The sequence below is a fragment of the Caretta caretta genome, chromosome 23 (genome assembly GCF_965140235.1).
Source record: "Caretta caretta isolate rCarCar2 chromosome 23, rCarCar1.hap1, whole genome shotgun sequence".
NCBI lineage: Eukaryota > Metazoa > Chordata > Testudines > Cheloniidae > Caretta > Caretta caretta.
Genome location: NC_134228.1, coordinates 4,744,310 through 4,771,136, shown reverse-complemented (window position 1 = coordinate 4,771,136; position 26,827 = coordinate 4,744,310). Strand labels below are relative to the sequence as shown.

The following is a 26,827-nucleotide window of genomic DNA, read 5'->3' as shown; positions in this document are numbered from 1 at the left end:
TGCACGCCGGTGCAAGGGATCGCACTAGGGGCTTGGGCGGCAGTGAAGGATCATGCCCTAATGGTGGCTAGAAATCGAGGCCATGGCTAAATCAGTGGGGTGGCAACTGGGCTAAAGCAGTGACACCCTCCTGCTCGGGAGGAGAGAGGGCTGCAGGGTCTGGCATAGGCGCTGCCCAAAATTAAAGGGCTGGCACTTGGCAACACGGGGCCCTGGGGCTGGAACCTGGCGGGTGAACGTCAGCCAGGATGTTCTGATGCAAACAGCTGCTGGCTGAACTCCTCCTACCTGGGGTCCGCTACCTCCAGAAACCACCAGCCCGGAGGCCATGGGCTGGGTGAGCCATGGAATGGGAATGCCCCCATCAGACCTGGAAGCGTGGGGGGGGAGCTCGCCCTCTTGCTATGCTGGTTGTGCCCAGTCTTCCGGGCCACCCACCGCTCCCTCCTGCTGGCGTCTCTACTCTGGTGCTCAATAGGAGGGGTACTTGCCAGCGCTCCGTGATCCAGTGACAGACAAGCCCCCCAGGTCCTGGCAGGCACCGGGCTGTTTGGGGCAACCCACGGGCCGTGTTTCTGTGTCAGGGCAGGAACTGGCCTCTCGCTCACCTGCCGTCCCGCCCTCCACCTTGGAACTGGCAATGACACACCTGTGGGAAAATCGCCCGGGGCAGGTTAGAGGGGAGTGTTGGTTGGTGACTAGAGGCCTGGGAGTCAGGACTCCTGGGTTCTCCTCCCAGCTGTGGGAGGGGAGTATGACTGAGTGGTGAGAGCAGTGTGGGCTGGGAAGGGACAGGAAAGGAAGTGGGTGAAGAGAATGAGGCAGCGGGGGTTTGGGAAGGAAGGATGGGCTAGTATTTAAGGTGCTGGGCCGGCACTGGGGTTCAGTTCTTGTCTCTGCTACAGACTCCCTCTGTGACCTTTGGGCTCGTCACGTCACCAAGATTTTCTCAGGTGCCCAGTGCCTACCATCAGGGCCAGACTATCAACAGGGCTCTGCACCCAGTATGCCAAGTGCTTCCAAACATCTGTCCCGTGAGCGCTCTCTGCCTCAGTTTCCCCCTTGGTATGACAGGGCTTATGCCCCTACCGTTGCTTCCGGGGGGCTGTGATGAAGGGCTCGTTAATGACTGGGCAGTGTGCAGATATTAGAGGGGCAGGGAGCATATACAGGCACCTGGATAGAGAAAGAGGGGCTACCCTGCCAAGCGAGAGGCAGTGTGGGCTAGTGGTGAGGGGCCTGGCCTAGCCTAAAAGCCACCAGACCTGGGTTCTCTTCCCAGCTGTGCCAACTGGGCAAGTCACTTCCCCTCGTTGTGCCTCAGTTGTCTGCCCCTTTGTCTTTTGTGCCTTTTAGACTATAATGTACACTCTTTGGGGCAGAGACTGTCTGTCTATGAAGTTTGGGCCTCTAGGTGCTACTGTAATACACATAATAAGGGAGGACCTGCTGGCTGATGTGATCACATGGAGGCATTCCTGCCAGGCTGATGTCTTGCAGCATCTCCTGGGGCTGGGGCAGGTTATTTCTCCATTCAGGAGACGCTTAGTTCCTTAATGCTGTCAGAGTCTCCAAGGCCAAAGGGACCACTGTAATAATCTGTCTGACTGGCAAAGCAGGGAGCTCTCTCCTGGCAGGAGGCTGCCACAGAAGGGCTTGTTATTATGAGGCAGCTTCTAAAGATGCGTTGCAAACATTCTCTCATTCTCGCAGCCCCTGTTGCCCCAGGGGAAACTGAGGCACAAAGCCGTGACTTGGCAAAGGTCACAGAGCAAGTCAGGGACAGAGCTGCACACAGAACTTGGGAATCCAGACTCCCAGCCACCCACTGGACCACACTCTCTCTGAGAGCCGGAGGACTGAACCCAGGAATCCTGTCTCCCATCTCCATCCCAGGGATAGAACCCAGGAGTCCTGACTCCCAGTCCCCTCTCCTGTCCTAAGATCCCTTTTGCTCCCAGAACCACAGAATAAGCCCTAAGGAGTTCTGACTGCACCCCCCGGCTCTAACCTCTCGACCCCACTTCCCTCCCAGAGCCATAGGACAAAACCCAGCATGAACTCCCAGCTCCATCCTAGCACCAGGAATAGAACCCAGGAGTCCTGACTCCCAGTCTCCTTGCTCTAACCACCATCCTCCCAGAGCCACAGCATAGAACCCAGGAGTCCGGATACCCTGAGATCAGTGACCCAGAGGCCCTGCTCTAACCACTACCTAGCACTCTCCTCTGCAACTTAAAGTTTCTGCTGAACGGAAATGGATGCTACAAACGTAGTATAAGACCTTGGCTCCCCTTTCCTCCCTCTGAACCTGTCCTAACAGACCAAGGAGCCGTTGAATCTGAGACGAACAGCAGGGGTTGTTATTAGGTGCTTTGTTACTTTAAGAGTTGGCAACTTTCAAAGTATTAGAAAAAGAAGAAGGTATTTTTCATATATATATGTCTCCCCCTCCTTCCCCCCCTCCCAGCCTAGCAGCTTTCTAATTCCTACATTAAATGCTTTTAATTATAGGAGCATTCGGTCTGACCTGCGGGGTTATTTCAAGAGAGGCGAAATGAAGGAATTAAAGAAAATGACAGAGAAAATTGCGGCAATTAGTGGAGTTTGCATTGTTCGGCGTGTCTGTCAAGGGAGCTCTGTGTTTGTTAGTTACAAGTAAATTCATACAGATAACAGAGGGAGCGATTATAAATGCCATCTTAGCTGCTGCATGGTGCCGCAGCTATTTTATTATTATTATATATTTTTTTGTTTAATTCTTTGTAAAATAATATTTCTCTTCCAAAGTAGGGTCCTGGGAAGAAAAGACTTACTCTCTCTGCCCCCACCCTCTTCTCTCCTCCAGCCCTGCAGGGCATCTGTTAAGTGCTGGTCCTAGAGGTTAATTCCATGTCTGCTTCGAAACGGGAGCATTTTGCATGCGTGTAAATGACTGCGCAGTTAATAAAGGAGATCAGCTGCTTCCTGAGATGGTCTGGGCTAGTGGTTAGCGCTCTGGGTTCCTGGGTCCATCCCCATGTCTGCCACTGTCTTAGGGTGGGCGTTTCGGTAGGAGAAAGTTGTGCTGCTTAAACGGTTACGGGTTTAGTCCTCCTTAGGACTGAACCCTTTGGGGTGGCTGTATCAGAGTGGCTATTTCTGTTCGGGTGGAGAATAGCTAGAGCAGGATAAGGCCATGTCTACACTACACTGCAATGTAGCTGGGTTGGCCAGGGGGTCTGATGAGAAGAGATTTCTGAGCATCATAGCTGGGCTGGCAGAAGCCCCTAGTATGCTGACAAAGCTGAGCTTTTACTGGTATAGAGCAGGGGGGCTGGGAGTCTGGACTCCTGGGTTCTATTCCCAGCTCTGGGAGGGGAGTGGTGTTTAGTGGATAGAGCGGCAGGAGGGGCTGGAAGTCGGAACTCTTGGGTTCTTGTCATGGCTCTGGGAGGGGAGTGGGGTCTAGTACAGCTTGTCTAACTCTAGGAGGATGGAATAAGTTTTACCAGTAAAAGCTCAGTGTTGCTGGTGTAAACTGCATTCACACTAGGAGTCCTTTGCGGCTATAGTTTGACTGGGATGCTACACCAGTACAGCCTCCCAACAGGAGTTTTGGGGCAAGCAATTTAATTAGTTTTAAGGGAGCTGGACAAATTTCTGAGTGGGACGGTATGGTGGGGCTCTTGTGATTGTAGGGGGCAGGGCTCACTTCTACTTTATCTCTTATGTTCCTAAAGCGCATGCTTCAGGGCTCCAGCTGGCCACATGCAGGGGTCAGGAAGGGTTTTCCCCCCTTGCAATGCATTCTGGGAAACTTTCTTTTTATTGCCTTCCACTGAAGCGCTGGAGATGGGATACTGGACGGGGTGGGCCAGGGCTCTGTGGTGGCACCAAGCGTTCTCTCTCTCTTGAGTGCTTGGCTGGCTGGTTCTTGCTCATTTGCTCCGGGTTGAACTGATCACCATGTGTGGGGTCGGGAAGGAATCCACCCGCCAGGTCAGATAGGCAGGGACCCTGAGGGGTTTTGCGCCTTCCTCTGCAGTATGGGGTGCAGGTCTCTTCCCCCGATTACCTGGGTAGATCTCAGTTAACCATTTCCATGCCATGGCAGGGGGCCCTCGGTCCCTCCTGTTCTCTGCCTGTAACATGCAACAGTCTCGTCTCCTGTGGGCTGTGGTGGATTTTCGGTTGTTGGGGTTAGCATGTGGCTGCTGGGAGGGGTTGGCGGCCTGCGATGTACCGGTGGTCACACACACTAGGAGAGCTCTTGGTCTCTTCTGGCCTTGAACTCTATGAACAGAAGCCAGGTTTTCTGAATCCCAGTTTAGTGCACTGCAAATTTTATGGAACCCTCCACACGCCTCGCCCCTTTAGGGCTAACAAGGTGTGGGGAGAAGAGCCTTTCAGCCTGCCTCCAGCCATGCCCATTTGGGCCTTGAGATCCATGGGGCTGATTTTCCTGGGCCCCGGTCCTTTTCAAACTCACTGTCAGTCCCTTGCTGACTGCCCATGGCCGGTGTCTGCGCATGGTGAGACTTGGCTCTGGACAAGTGTCAGTTGCAAACTCCTGCGGCTAGATATTAGGCACCTTATTTCGACTGTCAGCTCCTTGGGGAAGGGCCTGGCTTTTTGTTCTGTGTCTGTACAGCGCCTAGCGCATTAGGGGCCTGGTACAGGACTGGGGCTCCTCGGTGCTACCGTAATACTTCTAATAGCAATAAAAATGTACAACACCTGGCCCAATTGGGTCCTCCTCCATAACTGGGGATGCTACTATAATACATCTAATAGCAATGAAAATGTACAGCACCTGGCGCAATGGGGTACTGGTCAGTAACAGGTTCCCAGGCAATACTGTAATACTCCTAATATCATAAAAATGTACAGCTGCTAGCACAATAAGGTCCTGGTCATTGACAGGTTCCTAGGTTCCACCGTAACACACCTAATAACAATAGAAATGTACAGCCCTGAGCACATAGGGTCCTGGTCCATGAGGGCCAGCATAATGGAGTCCTGGAGCTCCTAGGTGGTACCATAATACAACTAATAGCAAAAAATATTTACCGTAGCTGGCACAATGAGGTCCAGGCCTAGGGTGACCAGATGTCCTGATTTTATAGGGACAGTCCCGATTTTGGGGGCTTTTTCTTATATAGGCACGTATTGCCCCCCGTCCCGATGTTTTACCCTTGCTGTCTGGTCACCCTGTCCAAGCCCATGATGGGCTCCTAGGCACTACCGCAATACATATAATAAACCGTCACACTATTTAATCTGCTGGTTTTGCAATGGCATAGGGAGGCAGTGAGGAGGAGCAGATAGAGCGCTGATGTGGGAGAGTTAGGTACTATTCCCAGCTCTGTCAGGGGCTGCTGGGTGACCTTGGGCGAGTTATTTCCTCGCTCTGTGTCTCACATTTCCCTGCTGTAAAATGAGGAGAACAATACAGACGACAGCTGGGTGACGTTTTTCAGGTGAAAGGTTCATGGCCCAAAAATGCCGATTCAGCGACAACAAAATGTTCTGTGACTTTGTTCTGATTTCGATAAATTGTTGATTTAGGAAAAACAAAAAACTCCAAAAGACTCAAACTGGTTCATTTCACTGTGATTTTTTCCCCCCCCAGTTTGCAAAAATTTCATATTTCAAAGTTTCCTTTGATTTGATTTGATTTTTTTTAACTAAAAAATAGTCAAATCAAAACAAGACAGTTTGATTTTGTCAGAACCAAATCTCTGATTTGACCCCAAAGAGGAGGGGTATTTTTTCAACTTTTCCATTTGCCAGACGTGTCTAGAAGTTTTGGTTTTGGTCCAACCCAAAACCATTTTTTTAGACTTTTCGGAATTGCCAATCAATCAAAAAAATCTGTTATTCACCCAGCTCTGATATTGACCACCTTTGTAAAGTGCTTTCAGATCAAGCATCCACGTAGGAGAGGAAAGTGTTACTATTAAGTGATCATTTTGCATTTGTCTGGCACCTGTGGAGGATCTCAAAGCAATTTACAAACCGGAACTACCTTCCTGATCCCTGTAGGAAGTAGGGGAATTATTATTACAGATGGGGAAACTGAGGCACAAGGCAGGGGAGTGACTTGCTTCAGCGTCTCACAGCTGTTCCCTTGTGTTTTATAAAGCAGCACTGTTGTTCTGTGCTTAATTCTTTGAGGAGAGGAAAGATCCTCGTATTAGCGAGAGTTTTACGGTAACAGAGGACAATGGGGAAATGAAAGTGTATGGGAAAGGGGTTTGGGGGTGAGGGTGGAGGTGATGCTTCCAGGTTTGGACAAAGGGGGCAGACAATGAGGCAGAAGGATACATGAAAGTTGGAGCAGCAGAGGAGAAGGTTCTTACACCCACACCACATGGCTTATGGGACAGAGCCGGGGAGGGCAGGGAATAGAGCAGGTTGAAAAAAGAAAGCCAATTCCCCTTGAAATGTCAAAACTCTTTTCTTTTCAGACAGTTCAGAACAGACTCAATTTTGATTAGTTTTTAAAAATTTAGTGATTTCCGCCCCCTATAAATGCACAGATTTTTAAGACCAGAAAAGGACCACTGTGACCATTATCTAGTCTGACCTCCTGAATAACCCGGGCCAGAGACTCCTGCCCAGCTACTCCTGAGTTTGATTTCAGCCAATTTAGAAAGAGAAAGAAGGAGAGAGAGTGTGCGTGCCCCAGAGAGAAAGAGAGTGGAGGGGTGAGGGGAGATGGAGGAAAGGAAAAAAGAAAAGAAAGAAAATATATAAACAGGAAAGTGAACACACATCCAATTTTACTCTCAATGTTTTGGTTCCAGTTTCATTGAAAAAAATTGGGTTTTTTTTCCATGAAAAGGTCCAGTCCATCAGCGGGGCATAACGGGGTCAAGAGACATGTTTGTCCCATGTGGGGAGACAGCTGAGAAACGTGGTGAAGCAGGGAGCTGATCAGAAAATGGAATTTGCCTCCTGTGGGGAAATCTGACACTGGGAAACTCATTTTCGTCCTGAATTGGAACGAAGCGTTGAAATTTTGAGAATGGCACGTGGATTGAAAATTCCCAAAGAATTCATTCTTGGAAGCCTGCGAACGTTTCCTTTTCACAACCTCGAAGCGTTATTTTATAAATGTAAGGATAAGCTCTATTAAATATCATGTATCAATATAACAAAATGAAGATTTCCACGGGCCATAGAAGTCGAAACCAAATGAATCAAAGCAAGAAAGTTGAACTGATTTATTTTAACGTTTTTTTCCCAGCAAAAATTTCATCAAAATCGACCCTTTTCAGATTCAACAAAACTGCGTTTTCTGATGGAAAACAGTTCTGGCAAAAAAAAATTTCGGCCAGCTCTTGGGGCAAACCCATGGGGAACCACTGCCTTCAACCTGGAGGCGGCCACCTTCCCTGCACCCGCAGCCGCCTCGCTCTGTGTTGCCTTGAACAGTTCTGTTCCTGCCCCCGCCCCCTTCCAGCTCCTCCGTGGACCCCAGGAGCCAGGGATCTTTGCCTTCAGCTGCTGTGAGCCAGGGCTCTGTGTAGCAATGAGAAAAGCCTGAAAGAAAGGTTAAGCTCAGGTCCTGTGAACCTTTCAGGCTTTTGGGGGAGCTGTGAATGCAGAGCTGATAAGTATTCCACTGCCATCCGCCTGGAATGTTCAAAGGACAATGGCAAATTCTCTCCCTCTCCCCAGTCAGTGAGGTCTCTCTGGCTTGTGTGATGTGCAAATCCTCCTTCACCAAACCGTGTGTGTGTGTGTGTGTGTGTGTGTGTGTGTGTGTGGTTTAAGATGCAGGATGAGACCCTGGCTCTATAAGATCCCCCCGCCCCCCAAACCTCTAGGAAACAGACACTGCCTTATACATTTCACTGGACTTCAGGGAAACTTGTTCTCTGATCCCTGGTAGATACAATCCCTCCCTTCTTGCCCACCCCTTTATAAATCAGAATAACTCCATTGGAGTCAAGGGAGCTGATTCCCTCGCCCTGATCCAGGTGTAAATCAGGAGTAACCGTGTTGGGGCTGACCCCGTAACACGGGTGAGAGTTGTTAGGCAACGACTTTGCTGCAGAGTTAACTCGAGTTATCTACAGAGTTGAGCCTAGCTCAGGTGAGAGCAGCCACCTGGCCAAAAAAACACAGCACAGAGGGGTCGTGTTAGCAGCTGGTGCGCTGAGCTAAGTGGAGATGTCACTTCTGACCCCCCCGCCCTCCCCCGGCAGGGCAGCCAGCTTTAAAAACAGCACTGCCCGTGAGTGACCAGTGTCTTGTGTGTGGATGGCACTTGAGTTATAACTCGCATTAACTCTGCCTGGGGGAGATTGACGTTCACGGCGTGGACAATGCTTATTTCAGGCTATGTGCTCAGAGCCGTTACCCCGGCTGGGGAAGAACCCTCCCGCCCCCTTCGTTCATCTCATTTCTCCTTGCTTGAAGGGCTACAGCTTCCACGCTCCCAAGTGTTTTGGGCCTCCAGGTGGGCGGCGGAGGCGGAACATAAGTAACTCACCGTGACCCTGCCTTGGTTTCAGCAAGTTGCCTGGCCCCGAAGTGAGAACAGCTGAGACTCTGGGGGGCCCAGGAGACCCTGATTCTCCCCCCTGTCTCCAGCTGCAGCAGGGATGTCAGGCCGGAGGGTGGCTCAGGGGCTGTACTGCTGTCTACTTCCTCCCTGTCCTCATCCCAGCTCCTCGCCCTCCTCAGCTCATTGATCAGTCCCGCACCAGAGATTCCTGCTGTGCCCCCCCCCAATCCCCATCACAGTCTAGTCTCAGTCTGCATCCCCCCACCCCATCCTGCTCTACGCCCCCATGGCAGATCAGATCTAATGCAGCACTATCAGCCACTGGGGTATCGCTCAAAGCCAAGGATGGTTTGGAAAATTCCCACCGGGTGGCAGGTGGGGTCTAGTGGTTAGAGCATGGGGGGGCTGAGAATCAGGACTCCTGGGTTTTATCCCCAGCTCTGGGAGGGAAGTGGTGTCGGGTGGTTAGAGCAAGGGGCCTGGGAGGCAGGACTCCTGGGTTCTATCCCTGGCTCTGGGAGGGGAGCGGGACCTAATGGTTGGAAGGGTGCTGGGAGTCAGCTCCTCGGGTTTATTCCCAGCACTGGGAGGGAGGCATGGGGCTTAATGGTTAAAGCAGGGAATTGGGAGCCAGAGCTCCTGGGTTCTGTTCCAGCTTCTTCCCTTGACTCACTCGGTGCCTTAAGCAACTTCTGTACCATGGTTTCCTCCATCCTTCACATGGGGGTTTACCTGCCAGCCCCCCGGCATGCATGTGTCTGAGGCCTAAATCAGTCACGTTTACAAAATGCTTTGAGCTCCTCTGATTGCAGCTGCTAAAGACAGGCAAAGTTTTGTCACTGACTCACGAAGTCCCTGCGCTCCTGGGGAGTAAGGGACGTATTCTCTACCATCCCCATTTTACTGGGAAACTGAGGCACAGGGTGGGGTGGGGAGAGTGACTCAGCCAAGAGGAGGGAGCTGGAGGCTACTGGTTCCATCAGGCATGGAACTGGTGTGGTCCAGTCCCTCACGATCACACCCATAATGCCAGAGTACCCCCTGCAGCCTGCACCCACGGGCTAGGAGGAGAAGGCACCATACAGCAGGGGGCTGGCTCTGACCGCTTGCATTCCTCTCTGCAGGTCCCGGCAGGAGGAACATGGCAGCTCTGCTGACCAAGCTCTTTGAACAGCATCTGGGAGGACACATTTTGCAGGTGAGTCCTGGCTTCCCTGGTTAAAGGGGATGCAGAGCCCAACCTGGGGAGAGAGATGAATTGAGCATTGCCTGGCTAATAGGGAATGCGGCGGGGGGGGGATGGGACAATGGTGTGTGTCTATCAGAAAGGGGGGCAAACCCCATGGCGGTTGGGGTGGTGCATAGTTGGGGTGGGGGGTCTAGGAGCTCGGGAAAACTCCCTGTCTCGCCAGAAGGGGTTAAAGCATCGGGGGGAGAACAGGGCCCCTCTTCTGTTAAAAGCAGAGTGAGCATCCCATCCCATTCTCTCCCCTCCCAGTTCCCTCTCCTCCTTGGCTGGCGAGAGACCCGATCCCCGTATGGGCCGTGGGGGGCAGAGAATAGCCACAGCTCAGTGTGCTCCAGCCATGCCCCCGATCCGCCCCGTGGGCTCTGGGGGGGCAGAGAACAGCCACAGCACAGTGCACCCTGGTCACACCCCCGATCCGCCCCCATGGGCACTGGATGTAACACAGAACCTGGTCCAGTTGCTCCCAATTTCCCCAGGCTATGGGCCTGAACCGATGCCCACTGAAGCCAATGGGAGGCTTTCCATTCACTAGTTTGGGCCAGCCTGGCCTCTCTGTCTCCCCTGCCCACCCCAGGCCTAGGGAAGTGTGGCTTGTTTTGGCAGTAGGCTCTACAGATCACCCAGAGGAGGCAGGGGGGAGGTGGCGGGTTCACGGTCTCTGCTCCCGGTGCTGCCCTGCGGCTGCCCAGCCCCTTCCCTTGCAGCTCGGAGCCCTGACATTTCAGGGCAAGCGTGGCTGAGCTCGATGGATCAGGCTAATTATCGCTGGAGAGCTCTCATGACAGCGGCCTCCTGGCTGCTGCCTAATTGTCGGAAGTGGCATAAGGTAATATTTTAACCAGCCCTCTCCCCTTCCCCTCCGCCACCCACCCAGGTCAGTGACGGACACAGGGCAGAGGGGTGCCTGGAGCCCTGGCAAAGCAATTTTCCTGGGGTGGCTCTGTTGGGTCCTGATTCCCCGTCGCTTTGCTCCCCGGGGGGGCCCCATTCTGGGTGGCCTGCTTTGTGTCGTGAATCATAGAATATCGGGTTTGAAAGGGACCTTAGGCAGCCATCTAGTCCAACCCCCTGCTCAAAGCAGGACCAATCCCTAAATGACCCCCTCAAGGATTGAACTCACAACCCTGGGTTTAGCAGGCCAATGCTCAAACCACTGAGCTATCCCTCCCCCCGGCATTCCCATCGGGTGGCCTTCAGCTCTCTCCGTGCACCAGTGTGGAATCAAGCCCAGCCTGCGCTGTGGCCCCCTCCAAATCCAAAGGGAAGGGCCCATGCCTTTAACGTGTCAGCCCCCATCGCCCCTTGCCCGGTGTCGGCTTTGAACTCCCAAGGTGTGCAGGATCAGGCTGGCCCAGTACTTGGGTTGGTGACAAGTCAGACAACCCCAAGGTACTGCGAACGGGGAGATGGTGCTTTTCCGTCAGAGGCAGGGCTGACACTAATGGGGCCATAGGGGGTGCTGTACTGCAGGGAGTGGGTTGGGGGGGGGCTCTGTAGGAGTCTTGCTCTCCCATTCTCAGTTTGCACCGCCCCACTAGGGGGCGCTGTGCTGCAGGGAGTGGGGTAGGAGGCGCTCTTCCCCTCTGAGTTAGCGATGACGCCAGGCGGTGCGAGGGGGTGCTGTGCTGCTGAAGATGCCCAGGAGATGCAAAACTGAAGGCCTGGCTGCTTGTAGTGTTGTCAGAGATCCCCGTGGCACTTTCCATGGGATTTGGGATATTGATCCCGTCCCGGGTAATGGCACTTTTCCTCCTTAAATACTCCCGCAGTTTCAAACAGAAGCAGGATACTTTCTCCCCTAAAACTGCTGCATCATTTTACTGGGCAGCTGTCCAACAATAGCTATGTTCCACCCCAGAAACGGCTGCCTTTCAGTGCTGGGTGAGCAATCCCTGTATAAACAGCCCCTGAGCCCCACCCCAGAGGTGGCTGCATTTCAGCACTGCATGAGCAATCCCTGTATAAACAGCCCCTGAATCCCATCCCCGAGGCAGCTGCATCTTGGCACTGGGTGAGCAATCCCTCTTGTGGTGCTCCACCCCAGAGGTGGCTGCATCTCAGTGCTGGGTGAGCAATCACTGTATAAACAGCTGCGTGCCATACGCCAGAGGTGGCTGCATTTTGACACTGGGTGAGCAATCCCTCTTGCGGTGCCCCACCCCAGAGGTGGCTGCATCTCAGCGCTGGGTGAGCAATCCCTGGCTGTCTGCACCTTTCGTCCCATCGGCAGGATCCCATTCTAAGTGTCTGTTGCATGACATGGCCATGGGGGCTAGAGAGTGGGAGCAGTTTTAATTTGGTTTTATGTGTTCAAATGAGAGCTGTGCCCGAATCAAACTGGGCGGGATCTACAAACCAACCTAAATGGTCCTGTACAAATCACCCAAGCCAAGGAGTTTGGGAGAGTTCACAGTCGGATACAAATATTAGAGATGCCGTCACAGCCATCCATGGGCCTAGCAGTTCGGGCATTTTGCTGCCAGCTTTGGGCACTGGGGATTCTCCCCCTGCCCAGGCCAGCAGGAATTATATTGCCCCTGGGGCGAAGGTGAGCTTCTTGAGTACTTACATTAGGCAGCAAATTGCTCTGAACGTCTGGAGGAGCTGGGAGGTCACCACTAACACATACAAGTGCATAAAGAGGAGATGCCACTTAGTCTGGAGAACAGGACACCAGACTGCGAGCCCGCAGACCTGCGTGCTGATCCTGGTCCATGGCTATGCTCTTTCCTGTCCCTGTGTGTACAGCAAGATCTTGTGGGTCTGTGCAGCCCGCAGCACGTTGCTGCCACCCTCGCCCGCTGTTTTAGTTGCAGTGACGCCAGGTGAGTCCCCAGACAGGGCGCTGTCCTGCTGGGGCAAGGGATTCCCAAGCCCCCAAAGATGGAAAAGGCAGGAACGGTGAAGTAGAATTTCTGAGGCAGCCACCATCAAACTTTCCCTGGGTGCAGGCAGGAGGCATCACGCAGCAAACCTGCCTCGGACCCCAGAATAACGCGGAATGTTGCCGTTACGTAGCACGAGCAGTGACTCTGAAAAAGGGTTTTTCTGAGGGGCGGGGGCAGCTGAACATGAGCTCCCAATGCAGCGCTGGGGCCAAAAGGGCTCATGCAGAAGCAGGGAAATCTCAAGCAGGAGCAGAGAGGTGCTTTTCCCTCCGTATTTGGCACTGGTGCGACCGCTGCTGGGATCCTGTGTCCAGCTCTGGGGCCCACAATTCAAGAAGGGCACTGATAGATTGGAGAGGGTGCAGAGAAGAGCCATGAGAATGATTAAAGGATTAGAAAAGATCCCTTATAGTGAGAGACTCAAGGAGCTCGATCTACTTCGCTTAACAAAGAGAAGGTTAAGGGGGGACTTGATCCCAGTCTATCAGTACCTACGTGGGGAACAAATATTGAATAATGGGCTCATCAGCCTAGCAGAGGCAGGTCTAACATCAGTGGCTGGACGCTGAAGCTAGACAAATTCAGACTGGAAATAAGGCGTGCATTTTTAACAGTGAGAGTCATTAACCACTGGAACAACCTACACAGGGTTGTGGTGGACTCTCCATCGCTGACGATTCGTAAATCAGGATGGGATGTTTTTCTAACAGAGCTGCTCTGGAATGATTTCGGGGCAGTTGTCTGGACCGGGCTATACAGGCAGCTAGTCTAGACGATCACAGTGGTCCCATCTGCCCTTGGAATCAATGAGCTCACAGTCCAAATAAACAAAGAGAGGATCATTACCTCCAGTTTACTGAGAGGGAAACTGAGGCCCAGAGTGATTAAGCGATGTACCCAAGGTCAGCCAGAGCCAGGGTAGAAACCCAGTGTCTCTTGAGTCCTAATCTCTTAAGCACAAGATCTTCTGAGAACCTTACTCTCGAGATCTGCCATCCCTGAAATATCCAAGCACCCTGATCGCTCACCCCTCAAAGCACCGTCCCACATCCAGCACTACGTCTCCTCGCAGACCTTGCCCTGTTGCACATGATCTGAAGGGAAAAAAAACCTGCCTAGTTAAGGTTAAGCTTGGAAGGATTTGACTTTTATCAGTAAATGTCGGGAACCGTTCATTTCACAGCACGCGTGCATGCAGGCAAACAAACCAAAGCAAGGAAACGTCATTTCCATCAATGACAACTGGAATGTACAGATAGGCGGCGTAAGGAAAATACTACTTGAGAACTCATGAGAGCTGGAGTTAAGGGTATTAACTTTGTCTATTTTGACACGTGACGTGGACAGTTTGTGTTTTAACCGTTCTAAAGCTTTAACTTTTGAATCTCAGCCTCTACTGTCATTCAGTAATTATTGTCTGACCCCCCCCACCCCCGTTGTCTGTCGCACAATTTCCTGGGACTGTGAAAGTTTAAAAGGATAAAAATCTTGAAAGAGAGGCTTCAAACCCGTAATTTTGCACAACCGTGAGCCTTTAAATCGATAAATATCCAAAAACATGCTTCAAAATAAACATCGATATGACCCATCAAAATTACAGAAAAAGAAAAATCCAATTCTGCCAAGCCTAGTTACGGGGCTGATGCTGTTTTTCAAATTTCTGAAGAGCCACAACTAAGTATTGCCTGTTACGGAGAAGGAAGCAACTATGCACATAAGTAGGGCCCTGCCAAATTCATGGCCATGAAAAACGCATGTCAGACTGTGAAATTTGGTCTCCTCCCGTGAAATCTGATCTTTACCCTATACTCTACAGATTTCACGGGGGAGACCAGTGTTTCTCAAATTGGGGGTCCTGACCCAGGGAGTTGCAGGGGCGGTCACAAGCTTATTTTAGGGGGGTCACGGAATGGCCACCCTTACTTCTGCGCTGCCGTCAGAGCTGGGCAACTGGAGCGGGGTGGCTGCTGGCCGGGAGCCCAGTTCTGAAGGCAGCGCCCCGCAAACAGCAGCGCAGAAGTAAGGGTGGCCATACCGTGACCCCCCTAAAATAACCTTGTGACCCCCCCCAACTCCCTTTTGGGTCAGGACCCCTACAATTACAACATCGTGAAATTTCAGATTTAAAGAGCTGAAATCATGAAATTTACTATTTTTTTCCTATGACTGTGAAATTGACCCCGATGGATGGTGGATTTGGTCGGGCCCTACATATAAGAGACTGGGGCCCTGGGATGCTGTGGGACGCCTTAGATTCTGATCTTGTAGGCAGGCTCATTTGCATTTTGTGGCTGCAGAATTGTGTGCTGCAGTCTAAGCTTCCATTTAATTAAAAATAAATAAATCCATCTCTCTAGATAATGAAGAAAACTCCATGGTCCTGAGCTTACCACAGTTGGGTGAAAAATTTCACCCGAAACTTTTTTCCAGCAAAAAATGCAGTCTAGGTGACCCCAGCACCAAAATTTTGCGCATTTGGGTTGTTTTGTTTTGGCTGCAAAACTTAAAAAAAAAAAAAAAACATAAAAAGAAATCAGAAAAAATGGAAATGCTTCGTTTCAACATGTAAAAAAAACCAAAATGGTTTGATTTTTTTTGCTTTGAAATGACTTTTTATTCAAAATTGCCTTCCAAGCCGCCTGAAAATGTTTAAGAGTGGTCAAAGTCGATAGATACGATAGGTAGAGAGGGAAGGAAAAGAAAACAGAGACCTGGCATTTCAGGGACCCAGGCCGGGGTGGGAGGGAATTAAAATGGAGCTAATCCTGAAAAGACCACGACAGGCAGCATGGAAATCTGGGCCGAACTGCAGATCAGGCAGGGTATCCCTTCCTGGCCCCAGCTATGTGCAGTCTGCCTTGGGTATTGTTCTCTCTGGCAAAGGATTATAAGCTGAAACTGGAGATGCCCTGAGCTCCTTGCCTACCTGCTTTCTAAAGCAGCTGGTCCTTCTCCACAAACAGGGGCAGGAAAGTTTTACAGCCAGTTACTTTTATTCAAAAGTTTCATTTGACCCCAAAACCATTCCCCTCCTCCCACCCCCCTGACTTTTCTAGTTGCTGAAGGTTTTTGAAAATTTAGTTTTCAGTCCCACCCAGAATGATTCCCCCCCCCCCCAAACTCCCAGTTTTCAGACTTGCCCGTGAACCAAAATATCCATTCTTTGCCAAGCTCCAGGATGGGCCATACGGCTGGCATGCCACAGCCAGCTGCTCGAGACATCCCCAAGTGAATCTGATCCTTTAAGGAATCTGATCTTGCACATCCCAATTCTTAGTATCCAAAGGCCATTGTGGGGCATTTCACGGGGGGCAGAGGGGGGCACTAAAATGGGGCTGATCCTGAAAATGGTGCAAAAGGCAGCAATGAAATTTGGGGCCGAGCTTTGAAATTGGAGAGGGCGTCCCTTCCTGGCCACGGGTTTGATCAGCTTGCTCCAGATCCCATCTTCCTGGTGAAAGAGGAAATCCCTCCATCGATGTGGATCATTCCCATCCCTAGTCCGTATCCTGCTGTGTGTCACTGCTGTGCAGCAGTTAAACAGCGGCTGGGTTCCACCCCAGAGGTGGCTGCATTTCGGCACTGTCTGATCGATCCCTGTATACACTGCAGCTGTGCCTCACCCTAGAGGTAGCTGCATTGCAGTGCTGGCCTGACAAAACCCTAGCAGCCCACCCTGTTAGCTGCCAATCCGATGCAGGCGAAATGAAAGGCACCGCCGGCATTTATCCACAGCCTGCAGAGGCTCCTAGTCTTTGCTACCTGAGCCGCTCCTCTCCAGCAATTACTGCCTGTCACCCAGGCGATGCCATTGAGCCTCTGGATTTGATCTCCAGCTGTCACGAGGAGAGCGGTTGTGGCTCGACAGACTCTGACCCCGGGGCTGACTCTGAGAAGGACGCTGCCATCTCTGCTCTGCAGGTGCCTTATTGATTTGGACAGGCCCTCGCAGGTTCTTAGCATGCAGATTTCCCAGGAAGAAATGAGCGTGATCGTCCGATCTCTGAAGGAAACCCACCCGCACTCCCGCTGGGATTTATCCCCCCAGTCCCGCTTCCTTCCCATTTAAAGCCAGCGCCTGGGGACTGAGCCACGTTGACACGAGCGTGTTTGCACGGAAGGGCCGATCCTCCCTCACCCTGCACGTCGCGCAGCCCCCGTGAACCTCACCCCCATTCTGAGCTGGTAACATTTAGCCCGGGCGCAAATGACTGCGTGAGGCGTAGCTCAGTGGAGAATCAGGCCTCGACTGATCATGCATCGGGGCACGGGTGGCTTTGTCTTGCCTAGGACAAGCAGCTGAGTTTAGATTGGGCTGCTGTGCTCTGTGCTTTCTCAGCCTGATCTAAGTGCAGCCAGGTTTCCTCGCCAAGACGAAGCCTTAAAGGCTCAATCCGTGCACAACCCTCTGGCCGCATCTGTGCTCATCTAACCCACCGGCTCCAATTCCATCTCTCTTCCATCCCTAGTCAGTATCCCGCTGCCATCTGCAGAGGGCCTGAGTCTGTTGCAGACCCCAGTGAGGTGTTCCTGATTTTAGCTCAAGTTGTAGCAACTTCTGCTTTAGTTCAGGGACCCAGGGGGGTCCCTGGTTCGATTGCCGGGGTGTCGGCTGCCCCATTCGGACCCACCGAGCGAGCTAAAGAGAACATGAACTGCAGAGGAGAGTCAATACACCATGGGTCTGCATCTTTCAAAAGCCCCCCCCCCCCCCCCCCCAAACCACCCTTGAGAACGACGGAGAATTTCTCCCCTGAGCTCCGGAGCAATCGGATGGGGTGGGGGATGGGAACCTTTCCTGCCGGAGGATGCTCTGCCCTGGGTCCCAGGCCTGCAGTTTGCTCGCATTCCCGCTCAGGCCAACGGACACTCAAAGCCCATTTGGACTGAGAATTTAAGAGCAAAATGAAGAACACCCCCACCACCTATCAGGTTAATTCGGACTCAGGCGGGTTCCTTAGCTCCCCACCAACGGCTTCCAAGGAGGGCCCCAGGCAGCAGAAAGGAAGGGATAAAAAAGAGCAAGGACGCTCCATTCCTGGTGTAAGATCCATCAAGTCAGGGGCGCCCCAAGGGCCGCTCTGACCCTGCTGTCGCAAGGGTTAGACTCGTTCCTGCTAACGGAAATGGTGGAAAAGAGATTAACAATAAGACAGCCCTAGCTGTTCTCACGTGTGGATCGCAAAGCATTTTAGGAAAGGCCATCAGTATTCTGATCTCCATTTTATGATGGGGAAACTGGGGCACAGAGAGGGGAAGTGACTTTCCAGCAGGCTAGCGGCTGAGCTGGGACTAGATCCTAGATCACCCGAGCCTCAGCCTGTCACGTTTTGGGGGCCAACCCAGACCAGCGAGAAGTTTGTGTCACTACCCGTCCAGTCGCCCCGAGTGCCTTGGGACGTTCAGCTGCTCTAGCTCCCAGCTTGACTGCAACCATGGGCTGAGGGTTGGGCAGCCCTGGCTCCCGCAGCCTGCTTGTCACCCCCCAGCCACAGCCTGGGCTCCACCAGCCTTGGTGACCTCCCCAGTCCTGACTTCCCAACCCCAAACCCAGCACGGGGTTGATTCAAAATAAAAGGTTGATTTTAGAATAAATCAGATAATAAATTAGAATAAACAGCCAAGTTTCTGTAATGGAAAAGAGAGAGGTTTTAAGTGAGTTCAGGTGTAAGGGATACCGTCGGAAACGGGCACAAAAGCAAATAAAAGTGACTTGAAAGGGCTTTGTTGGTAGATGCAACAAATCCTGCGTCTTGGCAGGGGGTTAGACTAGCTCAGTGGTTCTCAACGAGGGGCCCACGTACTACTGGGGTCTTCCAGGGGGTACATCAACTCCGAGAGATTTGCCTTGTTTTACAAACAGGCTACATAAAAAGCACCAGCAAAGTCAGTACAAGCTAAAATTCCAAAGAGACGCTGACTCGTTTACACCACTCCGTAGACTATCCACTGAAATGTAAGGACAATATTAATATTCCAATCGATTTATTTCATAATTAGATGGAAAAAATGAGAAAGTCGGCCATTTGTCAGTAACAGTGGGGCTGGGACACTTTTGCCTTTTGAGGTCTGATTTTGTCAGCAAGTCGTTTTTAAGGGAGGTGAAGCTTGGGGATACGCAAGACAAATCAGACTCCTGAAAGGGGGGCAGTAGGCTGGAAAGGTTGAGAGCCACTGGACTAGATGACCCTTATAGTCCCTTCTAACCCTATGGGTCTGGGGTGGTTCAAGGTAAGATTCTTACCACACCTCCTACAGCAAGGTGACTCCTCTGCTCCCAACCCCCTGCCTAGGGTCTCCACCAAGTCCTACCTAGGGGTTCTTTGCCCCTCTCTTTTATAGTCCGGAGACTTCTCCCAGACCAGGGTCCCAGCCGTGGGGAAAAGTGCCATGGCTCTCATGGGGAAGGTTCCAGGCTCTTTTTTCCCCCGCTGATGCTTTCTGCAATGCAAAGCGATCTGTCCCTGCAGCCTCCGATATGCCCATGCATGGCCCCTGAGCTGTGATGGCATCTGGATGGAGGTGTGGGCCTTTCCTCGTTCCCCACTCCCCAGGCTTGTCCGGGCCAAACATATTTTAGCCGAATATTTCCTTCACATTTGTATAGGGCTTTGGGTGTTTCCCATACGTACCCCGTGCAGGAATATTAATGGTAAGTGTGTCCCTGGTTTTCCAGGGATACCTTACACAACCCCTGTAGATACAGATCATGACATACGTGAGCAGGGGTACTCTGAATTTGGTCGGCCCAGCTGACCTCACTGCCTGATTCCAGTGCGCCCACTGGCATTGGGAAGCAGTTAGGGTTACGCTTCAGGGTGTGGGGAAAGTTTATCCCACATCTGTCCCTGGCAGGCTTCTTACACCTTCCTCTGCAGCATCTGGTTCCGGGTGCTGTCCAAGACAGGATACCGGGCTTGATGGGTCTCGACTCTGATCCAAACCGGGCGAGTCCCGTGTTTCTGGCATAGAGATGGAGCCGGTTCCTTCCCCGTGGAACCCTCCAGCCTGTGAATCTCCCCCTCGAAAATCATCCTGTTTGAAGTAGAAATAATCACAGCACCTTTCGGCAGCCACAGGGGTGTTTGGCAGATGACGCATAGGATGGACATAGGGTCATGGATCCAGTCCTCCCTCGTCAGATCATCTTTGGTTGTTTGGCCCCCGCTGCTCCTGTTGGGAGGCTGTTCCAGACTCTCCTTTCTCTGACGTTTAGAAACTTTCTCCTAATCTCCAGCCGCAACTGATTCCTGGTCATTTCTTCTTGGGCCAACGTTGTCCGTTAGCTTCACTAGCTCATCTCCCTCCCTGGGGTTTCCATCCGCCCCCAGCGTGTGTCTAGCGAGTGCTCAGCTGTTCTCGCAGCCAGCGTCTAGCCCTGCTCCCCTGGTCTCCTCCCTTGAGATCAGTTCTCTAGCATGCTGCTCATGGCCCTAGCGGGGCTCCGGCCCATGCCTGTGGCAGTTCCTCTTTTGGGACCATCTTTCCTGCCATATTGCTCAGCTTCAGTTCCTCTCTGGGTTGGCAAAGGAAGGGACGGCTCAAGGGGAAGCTGTCTCCTGCAGCCCTTCACCGGGGCAAAGGTATGAAGTTATTTTTCCTCAGCACATCAGTGGCAAAGCTGAGAATAGAACCCAGGAGCTCTGACTCCCACCCAACCACCCTGCCAACCATTAGGCCCTAGTCCCCTCCCAGAGCTGAGAATAGAATCCCAGAATCCTGACCCCCCCCCCCCACCACTCCCCTCCCTGAGCTGGGAATAGAACCCCGGCGTCCTGACCCATCCCTGTCCCAGAGCTGGGAATAGATCCCCAGAGTCCTGCACACCTCCCCCTCCCAGAGGTGGGAATAGAACCCAGGAGTCCTGACCCCCCCTGCTCCCCTCCCCAAGCTGGGAATAGAACCAGGAGTCCTGACTCCTGCTCACCCCCGAAGCCCCACTCCTCTCCCAGAGCTGGGAATAGAACCCAGGAGTCCTGACTCCCAGCCTCCCCCCAATAGCCACATGGAGCAGACAGAGCAAAAGCCGCTTCTGTTGCTCAGCTCAGCCCCTGGTGTCCGCGTCCCCCCCGAATCAGGGAGGTCCGCCAGGGGCTCGGGACAGGTGTTAAGCACCCAGCGCCGAGGTGAGCAGCCGCGTTATTGAGTTACCGGCTTGTGAGCCGGTGCCGCGCCAAGGGGCAGGGTTGTAATGTGATTGCGCGGCTCGGCCAGGCCCCCGCAAACTGCATTTGCTCCCCAGCAGCCCCCGCCACGTCCCGGGCACCTGCTGCCTTCCTGGTACCCAGCGCTCACCCTGGGACTAATGCAGCTTCATTCCAAGTAATTGCATTAAGGGCTGGGGGGGGGCGAGGGGGCTGTAAGGAAAGGGGTGGGTTTAGCTTGGCAGCTGCTTTGCAGGGAATCAGGTGGACTTGTCTGAGGCTGGGGGGGGACCCCAGATCTCAGGGTGACCTGCAGTGGAATAGCCTGGTGCTGCCTGGTTCATCTGTTGTTATAATTCCTCCCTCTGCCCCCACCCCCACCCCCTTTAATTTAACCCCGTGGTTCCCAATCTGCTCCTAAGGGTTGTCCCGTCCAGTGTTACAACGGGGAAATCGTACCGGGATCCTCCCCACCAGGATATTCAGGAGCCCCTTGTGTCTCCCCATTCAGAAAGCGAGGGGATGGGTGTGACCCCTGGAAACCTGCTTGTGACCTCCACCCGACCCACACTGTGGGGTGCACGACCCCAGGTGGGGAGTCTCTGATTTAAGCCATTAACTTTCAAAGGGCATTCAGTAAGAATTCATTATAATGCCCTATACAGTAGTTATATAGGAGCTATACTTCCTCCATGAAATAGATCCCAGCTCATGGAGGAGGGAAGTGGGGTCTAGTGGTTAGAGCAGGAGGGGCCAGGAGTCAGGACGCTTGGGTTCTATCCCCAGAGCTGGGCGGAAATATAATTTATAACTCTTATATAGTGTTTTTTAATCAGTGGATCTCAAAGCTTTACAAAGCAGGGCAGTAGCCCCATTTACAGTTGGGGAAACTGAGGCACAGAGCTGGGAAAAGACAAGCCCTCCCACTGGGCCAGTGGCAGCACCAGGAATAGTATCCAGCTCCCCCCATCTCAGCCCAGTGCTGTAGCCATCAGCCCATAGCGCTCCCAGGGTATTTGTAACGGGGGAGCATGCCACTGTGAGGAATAAAGAGATCCCTGCCCAGATGTTTAGGATGAGCAATGTGGGGTCAAACTGGGAGGGGAGTGAGTCATTCTCACAAGCCACACCCACAAAGCAAGCCCTGCCCACTCAAGACAACAAATGCAGGTGCCATTTACAGTAGATTGTCCTGGTGAGGGAGGAGGAGGAGTTAAATGTGAAAGTTACTATCCCCTCCCAGCACTGAAAAGGTTTTAAACACAATGGAATAGAATCCACAATCTGTTCTGGGATGGCCCAGAGAGGGTTCTGTGCCCAGCTCTGGGAGGGGCATGGGTTAGAGCAGCGGCACGGGCAGTCAGGACGCCTGGGTTCCCTTCCTAGCTCTGCAATAGCGCATCTGGCTTTGAGCAGCAATTAAAGAGTTAACATTGAGACGTGATGTGCCATTGCTAGGTTTCAGAGTTAACATGCCAGGGAGTTACAGGAGGTCAGTTTGCCTTTCTCTCAGAGCCCGTTGGCGGCAGACGTGGCACCCTCGGTTCATGATGCTCAAGGTTTTCTCTGCGTAAGACCTAGAGACTTAACAAGTCTTTTAAATGGAAGCTGAGATTCCACAGCCCCCCAAAACAGCCTCGCTTCTGTGAGGTGGCCCAATTAGACCAACCAACCAAACTGAGAACCCTGCTGCTGCCCAGAGATCACGCGTAGCCGGGGCCAAGTGCAACCTCCAGTTGGCAAAGTTCTAGAAAATCTGGAGCCGGAGGCAGACTCTGCGAATCTCTCCCCCCACCCCACCCCCCTTGAACAAAGCCTGAGGTGCCCCAAATCCACTCCAGCTCAGACCCATCTCTCTCTGCAGCGCAGGGTCTCCACCCCAGAGCTGGCTCGAGAGAGACGGGCTCTGCTGGACTGGGAAAGGGGGCACTGGGTAGGTTCTTCTCCTTTCCCTTCCATACTCCTTCCCTGCCTGCCAATATCCCCTCTTCCAACCCTCCTCGCCCTCTACCTGAGGGCTGCCCATGGGGAAGCACGCTCACAGGCTAACAAAGTAAGGAACAGCCTGGCCCCCACCACTCTGTTTCCCCCCCACCACCACCACCTGTGGAAGAGACAGGGCACCAACCTCGGCAGGCACGGATCTCTCTCCCCAAGGCCACCAGGGAATCCCAGTTGCAGCGGCTCCTTGGGCTGACTCCCAGAACATCCGACATATGCGGCCGTGTCGACTGGTCACTACTGCCTTCCTCTCCCGAGGAGTCCTGACTCCCAGCCCCACTTCCTCCCCTGCTCTAATCACTAGACTGACCTCCCCTCCCAGAGCTGGCCATAGACCCCAGAAGTCACAGAAAGCATTAGAAATGTAGGACTGGAAGGGACCTCAATAGTCCAGTCCCCTACACTGAGGCAGGACTAAGTATTGTCTAGACCATCCCTGACAGGGGTTTGTCTCACCTGTTCTTAAAAGCCTCCAATGGTGGAGATTCCACAATACCTTTGGGTGATTTGTTCCCGAGCTTAACTAGCTTGACAGTTAGGAAGTTTTTCCTAATGTCCAACCTAAATCTCCCTGGCCGCAATTTAAGCCCATCGCTTCTTGTCCTGTCCTCAGAGGTTAAGAACAATTTTTCTCCCTCCTCCTTGTAACAACCTTTTATGTACTTGAAAACTGTTATCGTGTCCCCTCTCAGTTTTCTCTTCTCCAACAAACTCAATTTTTTCAATCTTCCCTCATAGCTCATGTTTTCTAGGCCTTTAGTCATTTTTGTTGCTCTCTCTGGACTTTCTCCGATTGGTCCACATCTTTCCCAAAGTGTGGCGCCCACAACTGGACACAAGACACCAGCGGAGGCCTTATCAGCGTGGAGTAGAGCGGAAGAATCACTTCTCGTGTCTTGCTTACAACACGCCTGCTAATACAGCCCAGAATGAGATTCTTTTTTCTTTGCAACAGCGTTACACCGTTGACTCATATTTTGTTTGTGATCCACTCTAACTCCCAGATCCTTCCTATGTGGCGTACTTTGCATTTGTTCTTATTGAAATTCAGCCTCTTTATTTCAGTCCATTTCTCCAGTTGATCGTTTTGAATTCTAATCCAGCCCGCCAAAACGCTCGCAACCCCTCCCAGCTTGGCATCATCCGCAAACTTTATAAGTGTCCCTGGCCTCTGTTTGCCAGAAGCTGGGAATGGGCGACAGGGGATGGATCACTTGATGATTCCCTGATCTGTTCATTCCCTCTGGGGCATCTGGCATTGGTTGCTGTCGGAAGACAGGAGACTGGGCTAGATGGGCCATTGTTCTGACCCAGTACGGCTGTTCTTATGTTCTTAAGTGTACTTTCTATGCTGTTATCCAAATCACTGATGAAGATATTAACTAGAACCAGACCCAGGACAGATCCTTACGGGACCCCACTCGACTTGCCCTTCCAGCTTGATTGTGAACCATTTATAATTACTCTTAGTTTTCCAACCAGTTGTGTGTCCACCTTATAGTAGGAGACTGATTTCCAGCCCCCCTGTGCTAACCCGTTCCCCTCCCGGAGCCAGGCACAGAACTCTCTCTGGGCCATCCCAGAACAGGCTGGATTCTAGTCCATCATGTTGAAAACTTTGTCGGTGTCAGGAGGGGCTGGTAGTTTTCATGTTTAACTCCTTCCCCTCCCTCACCTGTAATAAACTTGACATAAGAATAATCTGTTGGGGGGGGTTGTTCCCCCCCCCACACACACACATCAATTCCCCATCACATGAAAGCCACCCCAATCCCCCCAAAAAGGGTGTCAAGTGTTTAATTACTGTTGACCTGCGAGTGGCTCATCGCAACCACTTGATAAAAAAGCAATTTTGTCTGGCAGTGGTAATTAACGCGGCTGAATGTTAACGTGACTGTCAGTGGCATTCATCTCCCATTATTATCATGTCTCTCCATAACAGGGTGGGTGGGGGGATTGTACTAGCATAAATGTATTCAGGCGGCATTCAGAACAATTGTTCCCGTTCCTTGGATCTACACGCACGCACTGCCTATATCAGAGACCGTAGCTCGCCTTGCGTCCCCGCCACCCTCTGGTTGGTCTGCGGGGCCCTCCGAGCGGTGCTGAGTCTGGCTCCTCCGAAGGCTTTGCAGCTCTGGCTCTGGAAGAGCTTTGCAAAGAGGCAGGGCCAGTGTCCTTATCCCTGCTTGCAAGGTGGTGGAGTGACTCACCTCAAGATCCCATGCAAGGGCAGTGGCAGGGTTTGGAATTGACCCCAAGCGTCCTGGCTCCCAGCCTATCCTGCTCTAAAGGCTCACGACAGCATCCTTCTCAACAGCTGGGACCAGGACCCAGGAGTCCTAACTCCTAGCCCACCCTGCTGTAATCACAAGACCCCATTCCACTCCCTGAGCCTGAAATAGAACCCAGGAGTCCTGACTCCCAGCCCACCCCTCCACCCTCTCAGCCATTAGACCCCACTCCCCTCCCAACAGCTCGGAATAAAACCCAGGAGTCCTAACTCCTATCCTGCCCTTCTCTAACCCACCAGCCCCCAACTCCCTTCCCAGAGCTGGCAAGAGAACCCAGGAGTCCTGGCTCCCAATCCTGTGCTCAGTTCACTAGACCAGGAAATCAAGGCCAGCTGCAGCTTGGGGTTGCGGGTGGGAGGTAAAGAAATCTGCCACCCAGAAATCACCCAAGTTTGAAGCCAACTGTACAACTGCACGAAATACAGCCAGGCAAGCCTGTCTGGGCTGTCCAGTGCCCCCTGGTGGCCCGGCTGGGAATCATGCACTCACAATGTGCTCATCAGAGTATTGTGCACTCTAGCTATGTGGGTCTTCTTAATCTACGGGGTGCCCACCCCTTCCCTCCGGGGGAAGGGGGGGGGAATTCCTCAGCGTGATGGCTGTTCCTCCTCAGGCATCCAGCACTGAAAGGGTTAACAATGTTGGGGGGAACGTCATTGGGCAGCAGGGTTAACACTCCATTCAGCTGACTGGGGGCAGTGCTGCACTGTGCAATCCAGCCATGGCATAAGCAGGTGTAATGCCATTGAGTTACACCAGGGTGGAGTTTGGCCCTTAGAGTCATCTTGACTCCTTTTGCAGACGCAATTCAGGAGTGCTGCAGGGTATCATGTTCAGCGGGGTAAATCCTGGCTCAGGCCATCACAAATGGGCCCAGTAGTCAGTCTAATAAACCCAGGTCGGGGAGGGTGGTTTAAGGACCCCAAGCCCCTTAACAGACTGGATAACCTCACCCTACACTGAAATGCAGCTGTCTCTGGGGTGGGGTACGGCAGCTGTTTATAAAGGGTACTATCATCTGGTGCCGAAATGCCAGGCTTTGCTTTCCTGAGTGTGACTCCCTGCAGTGCACCTTAACTTAGCTGCCTCTGGGGTAGAATGTGGCAAATGTTTATACAGGGCCCCCTCACCTGATATTGAGCTAGGGCTGCCTCTGACGTGGGGCAGTGGGGGCTATTGGTACAAAGATGTCTCATCCAGTGCTGAGATGCAACCACCTCTGGGGTGCATCATGGCAGACATTTATACAGGGATCACTCACACAGTGTTGAGATGGGGCCACCTCTGGGGTGGAGCGTAGCAGCTGTTTAAACAGGAATCCCTTGCCCAGAAGCAGCCGCTTGTGGGGAGGGGCGCAGGGGCTGTGGCTGCATGCCAGTCTAGGGCAGGCCATGAAGAGCAATCCTGCACCCACTGAGAGGGGAATTTAAAGTGGTGAGCTACAATCAACCGGGCTGGAATTTGGCCAGGGCACTGACAATAACCTTCCTGTCTCTTGCATAAATTGCAGTGGGATATAAATTTGCATCTCATCTGAAAGCCAGCCCATTATTCCTCTTTCCCCTGAGCAGCTGGGCGTGGAAGGGGGGAGGGGCATGCCACCAGGTCACGGCTCAGCATCTTAGACACCTTCGGGGCTGAGGCTGAAGACCCCGGGGGCCTGCCCGCACAGTTGACCCTCACTCCTGAAACCAGCCAGTGGGCTCAGCACCTGGGATGCTGGCAGGCAGCTGCTGGGGGAGGTTCGTCTC

At 52.6% G+C, this 26,827-nt stretch overlaps 1 protein-coding gene across 4 annotated transcripts in view; it reads left to right on the top strand.

Moving 5' to 3' along the window:
• Positions 1–26,827, top strand: part of NPAS1 (neuronal PAS domain protein 1) — a 98,183-nt gene that overhangs the window by 38,559 nt on the left and 32,797 nt on the right. For all 4 annotated transcript variants that reach the window (XM_048833167.2, XM_048833163.2, XM_075122384.1 and 1 more), the window contains one exon: positions 9,625–9,698. In XM_048833167.2, the coding sequence (XP_048689124.2) occupies positions 9,625–9,698 (74 nt within the window). The remainder of the gene's footprint in view (positions 1–9,624; positions 9,699–26,827) is intronic.